Here is a 10,824-nt window from a genome sequence, read left to right as displayed (position 1 = left end):
CTTCTATATTTGCAACATAGTTGCTTAGAGTTGCAGCTGAGAGGCCGGCAAGTTAGGCGGGGAACGTTGGAGTCTGCAGTCACTGGAGCAAGCAAGCCTCATGTTCGCTTCCAGCTGCCTGGCTGCCGGCCGCCATCTTGGCTGACAGTTAATTTGCATAAGGATATGCTGATTATCCAATGGGAAGGGTAGCGGTCGTACGCTAATTACCATGTTTCTCTTTTATTAGTGTAGATTTTTAGAGTTTTAACAAATGTTAGAAACTTTCCAGAGACCACCTGATAAAGAGTTTCTTACACAGATTTCCAGGTCAATTTAAAGAATGACGTACTCACAATAGTATAAACCTTATCAATTATTTTATGCATAATCTGAACATCTATAAATATTAATGTTTTAAGGGAAGTATCTCTAAAAGACATTTGGAAATATTTTTAATTTCTGCTAATATACCTGAAGAACTTTGAAGGACATTAAATTGGATCACACTAATATGAGGGCAATATAAAGTTAGTATTTTAAATTTGACAGATTAAAAACACACTAATTTGGGTTTTTAATATTCAGTGGGGGGAAAGATAAGTAAATATTTAATAAATATGTTAGGCATATCACAGGACTAAAACTGAATTCCAACTACATCTACATTGTTTTAAGCATGTCTCCAAGTAATGTGCATAAGATTGAATCAGGACCAAAAGTTTCATCAGTAGGATATGCCAGAAGTTAACTTACTATTTTATATTTAAACACGGACAGTTTATAGTCCTTTTGAAGTTGTTCACTGCATGTCGACTTAAACCTATATCATGGACAACTGCTCTAAATTCATCATTTATGAAATTGAAAAGTTAAGAAATCCTCATCAACAACTTGGTAAACACAGTAGCCCTCAGAAAATGTGTGATAAAGTAAAATACTTTTGCTATTTAATCACAGCAATAATTTGAAGTTTATGTTACATCTTTAGACCAAGAGGCCCACAACTCCCGGTTTTACAAGCTTTCCTTGGGATAAATAAATGTCACTTCACAAAGAGAAAAAAATATACAAGCAGTGACCTGCACAACATTTATATAAACATCTGTTCGTTTCCGTTTCAACACAGGAATTTGTATTAACCTCCAGTAGCGATTATGAGTACCAACCTTAAAATGCAAAAGAAGGCCATATACAAGGCCCCATTAGCAGTCAGAAATGAAGCAGATTGCAGGATCTCAGGGAGTAGTCTGTGTAAATAATAGTCTAATTTTCGTTTCCGGAGAATTGCTGCAATCTGAAAAGAGAAAGTTTTTCTTTAATCCAACCAACTTTTCCACTTAAATTAGATGGAAGCTACTGAATAACAGCATATATTTTTAAATTAAAGTAAAAACTGGTATTTTACTGGCACCTCTATAAAAATATAATTTCAGGAACAGAAAACACTTTAATTTATTGAAGGTATAATGGGTAAAAAATACACAAAGAAATTATGACATGGGTCATATAATGAGTAACCACCAAATGTTGAGGTAAATACTTATGATGCCTTAAAAAACAGTTTTAGCCCTGGCCAGTGTTGCTTAGTGGTAGAATGTCAGCCAGCCCACCTAAGGATCATGGTTCAATTCCTAGTCAAGGGCATGTAGCTGGGTTGCCGGTCCATCCCTCAGACGGTTCTTTCTTTAGTGGAAAGAACCAATCGATGTGCCTCTCTCACATCAATGTTTCTCTCTGTCTCCCTCCCTTTCATTCTCAATGGAGCCTGTTGCTCAGTGGTTGAGTATCAACCAATGAACCAGGAAGTTAGATTTCAATTCTGGTCAGGGTGCCCCAGTTGTGGGACAGATCCCCGGGGGGCTTGCAGGAGGCAGTTTATCGATGATGCTCTCTCATCATTGATATTTCTCTCTCTCCCTCTCCCTTCCTCCCTCTGAAATCAATAAAAATATATTTTTAAAGCAAAAAAATATATAAATGGAAAAATATCAAGTGAGGATTAATAAGAAAAAAGTTTTAAATGAAAAATAGAATATTGCCCGGCCGGTGTGGCTCAGTGGTTGAGCGTCGACCTAGGAACCAAGAGGTCACAGTTCGATTCCCAGTCAGGGCACATGCCCAGGTTGTGGGCTTGATCCCCAGTAGGGGGCATGCAGGAAGCAGCCAATCCATGATTCTCTTTCATCATTGGTGTTTCTATCTCTCTCTCTCTCTCCCTCTCTCTTCCTCTCTCTGAATTCAATAAAATAAAAGTATATTTAAAAAGAAAATTAAATACATTTTAAGGGGGAAAAATAAAGTTAACTCAAATTGAAGTTGAATGCTAAAATAAAAATACATTACAGATCTTATCAGCCTGGATATTAGAGAAACTCAAGGACAGAAACCAGAGAAATTCATTCAGTTATTCAAACATGATTATTGTCTGACAAAACCCATGCTAGATATTTAAAAAAAAAGTATGAAAAGTAAAATAAAATGAATGATTTTGGTCTACCGAAGGCATTAAAGAAAAAAAATGACCTGAAAAATAAATACATATTAAGAATCTAGTATAATATATGTTGGTATATGCTACAAAACAGAAACGGGCACAAGTTCCTATACAGAGGATTGCAGAAGTTTCACAGAAATTATTTTTTTTAAGAATAACACTTTTATTTTTTATCTTTTATTGTTGAAAGTAGTACATACATTTCCTTTTTCCCCCATTGACCTCTTCTAGCCCGTCCCCACCCCCTACACCAGGTCTTCCCCACTGTGTCCATGGGTTATGCCTACAAGTTCTTTAGTTGATCTCTTCCCATCCATCCACCTTCCCCTGTTTTCCCTCTGAGATTTGACCGTCTGTTCCATGCTTCTATGTCTCTGGGTCTATTTTGTTTATCAATTTGTTTTGTTCATTACAATCCATATATGAGTGGGATCATGAGATACTTATTTTTCTCTGACTGGCTTATTTCACTTAGCATAATACTCTCCAGGTCCATCCATGCTGTTGCAAATGGTAAGAGTTCTTTCTTTTTTACAGCTGCGTAGTAGTCCATTATGTAAATGTACCATTGTTTTTTAATCCACTCATGTGCTAATGGGCACTTGGGTTGTTTCCAAATCTTAGCTATTATAAATTGTGCTGCTATGAACATAGGGGTGCATATGTCCTTTCTGATTGATGTTTCTGATTTCTTGGGATATATTCCTAGAATTGGGATCACTGGGTCAAATGAAAGGTCCATTTTTAATTTTTTGAGGAAACTCCATACTGTTCTCCACAGTAGCTGCACCAGTCTGCATTCCCACCAGCAGTGTACTAGGGTTTCCTTTTCTCCACATCCTCACCAACACTTGTCATTTGTTGATGACAGCCATTCTGACAGATGTGGGTTATACCTCATTGTCATTTTAATTTGCATCTCTCAGATAATTAGTGACTTTGAGTATTTTTTTCATATGGCTCTTGGCCTTCTGTATGTCCACTTTGGAGAAATGTCTATTTAGGTCCTTTCTCCATTTTTTAATTGGACTGTTTGTTTTCCGTTTATTAAGTTGTATGAGTTCCCTATATATTTTGAAAATTAACCCCTTATTGGGTGTATCATTGGCAAATATGTTCACCCATGCAGTGGGCTCTCTTTTCATTTTGTTGATGGTTTCTTTTGCTGTGCAGAAGCTTTTTATTTTGATGTAGTCTCATTTATTTTCTCCTTCATTTCCTTTGCCCTAGGAAATATATCGGTAGACATATTGCTATGAGAAATGTCTGAGATTTTCTTGCCTATGGTTTCTTCTAAGATTTTTATGGTTTCACAGCTTACACTTAAGTCTTTTATCCATTTTCAGTTTATTCTTGTGTATGGTGTAAGTTGGTGGTCTAGTTTCATTTTTGTGTGTGTACCTGTCCAATTTTCCCAGCACCATTTATTATATGTCTTTATTCCATTGTATGCTCTTGCCTCCTTTGTCAAATATTAATTGAGCATAACGGTGTGGTTCAAAATCTGGGGTTTCTGTTCTGTTCCATTGATCTATATGCCTGTTCTTATTCCAGGACCAGGCTGTTTTGAGAACAGTGGCTTTGTAGTATAGCTTGATATCTGGTATTGTGATTCCTCCAACTTTGTTCTTCTTTATCAAGATTGTTACAGCTATTTATGGTCTTTTTTGGTTCCATATAAATTTTTGGATTGTTTGTTCTATATCTGTGAAATATGCCATTGGTATTTTAGTAGGGATTGCATGAATCTATAGCTTGTTTTGGGTAGTATGGACATTTTAATGATGTTGATTCTACCAATCCATGAACATGGTATATTCTTCCTTGTTTATATCCTCCTCTACTAGTTTATCTGTTTTCAAAGTCCTTTAGTTTTCAGAGTACAGTTCTTTTACCTCCTTGGCTAAGTTTATTCCTAAGTATCTTAATTTTTTGTTGCAATGGTAAGTGGAATTTTTCTTTTTAGTTTCTCTTTCTGAGAGTTCATTATCTATAATAATAAAAGCATAATATGCAAATAGACCAAACGACCAAACAGCAGAATGAGTCTAGAAGACCTTCCAGATGATCATGCTATGACATGCATTTGCACCAGGCCAGCCAAGGAGGGTGTGATATGATTGGTCGGGGAGCCCCACCATCACCCCACAATTGCCCTGCAGAGGGAGGCCCAGGCCATGCTCTGCAAGGTGATTGATGGCGGGGCTCCACCAGCCAGCCAGTGGGGTGATCGATTGGAGAGGAGGGGCTCCGCGATTGATCGCCCCAAAAAGGGAGGCCCAGGCCACCCTCTGCGCGGCAATTGATCACAGAGCCCCAGACAGGTGGGCGGGGCCTCCCTCTGTGGGGTGATCGGTCTGGGGGCCCCACGATCAATCGCCCCATAGAGGGAGGCAGAGGCCACCAGCCAGCAACGCTGTGGCGGGTGTGCGGGGCTGGCCAGCAATCACCCTGCAGAGGGAGGCCCAGGCCAGTCAAGCGATCGCACTCCACACCTGTCACCTACAGAGGCGATCAGTGGTGGAGGAGAGGGGGTAGCGCTGCACAGATGGCAAGCAGTGGCAGCAGCAGGGGTGGGGTCAGTTGCCGGCAGCCAGGGGAAGGAAAGCCCCAATAGGCCCTGATCTCTGGCCAGACCTAGGGACACTACCTGAGGGGTCCCGGATTGCAAGAGGGCGCAGCTGGGCTGAGGGACACCCCCCCACACACACACAAGAATTTCGTGCACTGGGCCTCTAGTTGGTGTATAAAAATGTTATAGATTTCTGGGTGTTAATTTTGTATCCTGCCAAATTCATTTATTAACCCTACCAGACCGCTGTACCGATTTTTCGGTAATTTCCACACAAAGGTGGAATATTGGCGCTAGATGAAAGGTAGATGAAAGGTAGACCTATTTTCTACAATGTCTCCAAGTTCCATCTTATTCTAACCACTTGTTTGCATGTAACTAATATTTTTCTATATCATGTTGGTTTTTTCTCTTTAATGCTCAGGAGCCCAGGTATAGGGGACAGTTAGGTTCAGGGCCTCAGGTCTGGTAGGATTAAATCTAGTAGTTTTTTGATGGAGTCTTTAGGGTTTTCTATGTACAATATCATGTCATCTGTGAATAATGACAGTTTTTCCTCCTTTCTAATTTGTATCTCTTATTTTTTCTTCTTGTCTGACCACTATGGCTAAGACTTCCAGTACTATGTTAAACAAGAGTGGTGAAAGTGGACATCCCTAGCTTGTTCTTAGGAGAAATAGTTTTAGTTTTTGCCCATTGAGTATGATGTTGGCTGTAGGTTTGTCATATATGGCCTTTATTATGTTGAGGTATGATCCCTCTAATCCCACTTTACTGAGAGTAAAAAGGGTGTTGGATTTTGTTGAATGCTTTTTCTGCATCAATTGATATCATCATGTGATTTTTGTCTTGCAATCTGTTTATGTGATCCCATTTACTGATTTGCGAACATTGTACCAGCCTTGCATCCCCAGAATAAATCCCACTTGGTCATGGTGTATGATCTTTTTAATGTATTGCTGGGTCCAATTTGCTAATATTTTGTTGAGGATTTTAGCATTTATGTTCATCAGGGATACTATCCTCACAGAAATATTTTATAAAGATTATCAACCTTTGAGTCTTCATTGACTTATCTTTTAAATTGAGATTGAAAACATATTTGTGTTTAAACATTTTTGTATGTGAACTTTGAATTTAAAAGAAAGATTTCTAAATTAAAACAAATAAATTTAATGTTATAGGAAGTAAAAATCTTATTAATCATAACATATGATAAGAAATGGATAGAGAAATTGAAGAAGGATTAAATGTTAGCAATGTAATACAAAGAGCCTTGGAAGTTTAGCGAAGAGTGACTGTAGGCATTAGTGCACTGAGAAGGGAATACAAGCTAAATTGGAAAAATAGTGGAATTCTTACAGGTCACCATGAATGAATACTTATCCATCATGATGAAATAGTAGTATCAAAGGAACAAACATTTAAAAGACATAACTGGGGAATGAGGAATAGAGTATAGAAAAAAGCAAGACTGACTTGAGAGAAGACTAGAGAACTCTCTATTCACTCTCCCCTAAGTCTAGAGATAACACTTTCCCTAAGATCAGTATGACCAACCAATCCAATAACCTCTTGAGTTATTTCCTTACTCTATCCCCATTTTATGCAATTACATTGTTACTAAGAATTATGCCATACACGGGAAAAATAATAATGAATAAAATCTAACCCTTTCCTTCAAGGAATATAAAATCATAAACAATAATCTACAATATGGCAGTGTGGTAAATGCTAAGTTAAGAGGAAGAAGAAACTGCTATAGAAACACATTTAGAGAATGATTAAAGGAGATGGGACTGGGCAGATGATGATGTATGGAAGATGTCACTAAACCTTCTAAGATGAATCTTGACAAACAGGTAGAATTTTGACAGAAGAGTATAGTTTCTATGGCTTCTATGACAGTGCATTTTTTTCATTCTCCCATTATATCTCAAAATGCTATTTCCTTGTTAATAGTCTTCCTCAGATCTCTACTCATTCTACATATGCTCTCTCTTGCAGGATCATCTATTATTTCAAAAAGCAGGAATTCCTATTATAACTCCAACCTCTCTCCTAAATTCTTACCCCATATTTTAAATGTCTTTGGCATGTCAGTAAGAATGTGCCATAGGCATAAAAAAAAATCAGCATGTCCAAAGTAGAACTTGTTATATTTCCCAAAAAATGCTTTTACCTCCAGTAATAGCATCACATCCACCCAATTACTTAGGGAAAAAAACATTGGTGGTGTTTTTAATCCTCACCCAAAGATGTTTTTATTGTTTTTATTTTTTTATTTTTATTTTTTGAGAGAGAGGAAGGGAGAGAAAAACATTGATGTGAGAGGGAAACCTCAATAAGTTAAGTAGAACTTGTTATATTTCCCAAAAAATGCTTTTATTACTGGGTTTTCTACCTCCAGTAATAGCATCACATTCACCCAATTACTTAGGGGAAAAAACATTGGTGGTGTTTTTAATCCTCACCCAAGGATGTTTTTATTGTTTTTATTTTTTTATTTTTATTTTTTGAGAGAGAGGAAGGGAGAGAAAAACATTGATGTGAGAGGGAAACCTCAATAAGTTGCCAGCCATACATGCCTCGACTGGGGATTGAACCCACAACCTAGATATGTGCCCTGACCAGGAATGGAACCTGCAACCTTTTGGTGTAGGGAACAATGCTCCAATCAACTGAGCCACCTGGTCAGGGTACCCACTGTTTTGCTTACTGTAGCCTTGTAGTATAATGTGAAGTCAGGGAGTGTGATACCTATAACTTTGTTCTTTTTTCTCAGCATTGCTTTGGCTATTTGGAGTCTTCTGTGGTTCCCCACCAATTTGATAATTTTTTTTTCTTTTTCAAAATATATTTTATTGATTTTTTACAGAGAGGAAGGGAGAGAGACAGAGAGTCAGAAACATCGATGAGAGAGAAACATCGATCAGCCGCCTCCTGCACATCCCCCACCGGGGATGTGCCCGCAACCCAGGTACATGCCCTTGACCGGAATCGAACCTGGGACCTTTCAGTCCGCAGGCCGACGCTCTATCCACTGAGCCAAACCGGTTTCGGCAATTTGATAATTTTTTTGGTCCTATTTCTTTGAAAAATACCATTGGGATTGTGATGGGGATTGCATTAAATTTGTATATTGCTTTGGGTAACATAAACATTTTTAACTATGCTAATTCTTTCAATCCATGAACACAGAATATCTTTCCATTTTTGTATCTTCTTCCATTTCTTTTAATATCTTTCCATTTCTTTGTGCCTTCTTTAATTTCATTCAATAATGTCTTGTATTTATCAGTGTATAGGTCCTTCACATCTTTTGTTGTTTCTTCCTGGGTATTTTGTTGTTGTTATTGCAATTGCAAATGGAGTTGTTTTTTGTTTGTTTGTTTTTTACTTTTTTCATTTCTTTTTCTGAAATTTCATTTTTAGTATATAGAAACCCAATATATTTTTGTACATTGATTTTATACCCTGCAACCTTACTGTATGTGCTTACTGTAATAGCAATTAGAAACAATAAGGCTTCGTGGAACCTTTAAGGTTTTCTGTATAAAGAATCATGTCATCTGCAAAAAGTGATAATTTTACTTCTTCATTACCAACCTGGATGCCTTTTATTTCTTTCTCTTGCCTGATTGCTCTGGGTAGGACATCTACTACTACGTTGAATAGTAGTGGTAAGAGTGGGTATCCTTGTCTTCTCCCAGATCTCAGAGGAAAAGCTTTCAGTTCTCACCACTGAGTATGATATTAGCTGAGGATCTGTCATATCTGGTCTTTATTATGTTGAGGTACTTTCCTTTTATACCCATTTTATTGAATGTTTTAATCATAAAAGGATGTTGTATATTGTCAGGTGCTTTTCTGCATATATTGATAGAAGCATATGTTTTTTATTATTTATATTGTTAATGTGGTATATTGCATTGATCGATTTGTGTATTTGAACCATCCTTGCACCCCTGGAATAAACCCCACTTGATTGTGATGTGTTCTCATTTTAATGTACTGTATTCAATTTGCTAGTATTTTGTTTAGGATTTTTGCACCTATATTCATCAGATATTGGTCTGTAAGTGTGTGTGTGTGTGTGTGTGTGTTGTCCTTGCCAGGTTTTGATATCAGAGTAATGCTGACTTCATAAAATGAGTTAGAAAATATAGATTGTCATCTGTTTATAGATGAGGACACTGAGTCATACTATAAATTTGAGAGCAAAAAAAGTCTCATATCTTATAACTTATATCCAATGCACTATACCATGCTGTCTCATGGTATACAACCAGATTATTAAAAACAATCCCCCCCCCCAAAAAAAAAACCTAAAAACCTAGGGCAACTTTTTTAATATTATATACCAGAGAATACAAGAAAATCTTCCAAAGTTTTCTTTAGCTACTTACTATAAAGCCTCCCTATAATGAAAATCATGCAATTAAGTTTTAGTGATGACCATCAAAATAAGCCTTATAGTATCCTTACTCTCTAAAAGGAGCCACTTTCAAACTGATATGGCAGTTGACACAGACTTTAAAGATAAATCTGAAAATATACTTTAGATATAATATTGAGAAAAAATATAATCAAAAACATGACTCAGATTGAGTCCTGCATACATTATAGCCATGTTCTAAATTGAGCAATATTAATATTTTAGGTAATGTAGGGATAGTCGTAGAAATACACAATTGTTACTTCAACATACTGATATAACTCACCATGCAATACAATAATCTTAATCCAAAACATTTTTATACCTTACTATCTTCTGCAGACATAAGTACAAATATCATGAGCTCTAAAAAGAAATACCTTTATTAATGAAGAAAAATTCTAATAATACACATCTTAATGAAGAACTTTATTCATATGAAAGATAGAAGGCAGGTACAAATATTCCAGTCTCTCCAATAAGAATATTAGGTGTACTGAATCGAATCCTCTAAACAGAACTCAAGCAAACTAAGAATTCAAGTCAGAGAAGTAGAGACAATTAGATCAAGAGAAGTCACAGATATCAGGGGACTATGCTGACTAAAAAATACCAAATTGCTTCACCATTTGTTGATATATTCAATCCATTAACAGAAGAGAAGCCATTCTCAAAAAGTTTAAACTGCAATTGTACTCACACATTTGCTAAAACTCACTATACTGAAGACTAAAAATTAGGCCATCAATTATTTGACAGGCACAAAATCACTTACTATTTTTTGATATGGAGAACCCTGACCACCTACCTAAACCACAAGATAAATTTAACCACAAAATTAACCATAAGAAAAAAAAGGGGGGGGGGTGTTAATAAACATGCTTACCTACCCAGACCTCACAATTTTGTCTACAACAACCTTTAAAGGGGTGAAGACAAAAACTTATTAAGACAGTTTGTCTAACATTTGTAATTAAAATTTTCTGACTACCTTAACTTAAAATACAGATTTTATTAGAATAGAGGTTCAATTTCAGAGAATCTGTTAAGGTATTTGTGTGGTCTGAAATGCTTTATTACTGCCGTTAGCTTCAAGTTTAAGTAAAGCCCAAAGTCTAAAGGGAAGAAATCAAATTCTTGGCCAGGGTACTGGATTTAAGAAATCATCAAATAGCCCCTCTTTCTGACTGGCCAAGTACATATTCACTTCATATACTGTATATTCATATACTCACTATGTCACTTCATTGGGAAAGCCTTCCCAAACCCACCACACTAGAATGGGTCCTCTTGTAACTCTCTCATATAAAACCTGTACTTTTCAATAGCACTTATCAC

The 10,824-nt window shown here is 36.7% G+C and overlaps 1 protein-coding gene across 1 annotated transcript in view; it reads right to left on the bottom strand.

Annotated features, from left to right (window-relative positions):
- TMEM135 (transmembrane protein 135) overlaps positions 1–10,824 on the bottom strand; it is a 219,920-nt gene that overhangs the window by 199,228 nt on the left and 9,868 nt on the right. The window contains exon 2 of the mRNA XM_005875638.2: positions 1,149–1,276. Within this exon, the coding sequence (XP_005875700.1) occupies positions 1,149–1,276 (128 nt within the window). The remainder of the gene's footprint in view (positions 1–1,148; positions 1,277–10,824) is intronic.

Source organism: Myotis brandtii, unplaced genomic scaffold, assembly GCF_000412655.1.
Source record: "Myotis brandtii unplaced genomic scaffold, ASM41265v1 scaffold468, whole genome shotgun sequence".
In the NCBI taxonomy this organism is placed as follows: domain Eukaryota; kingdom Metazoa; phylum Chordata; class Mammalia; order Chiroptera; family Vespertilionidae; genus Myotis; species Myotis brandtii.
This window is presented reverse-complemented; position numbering and strand designations above follow the sequence as displayed.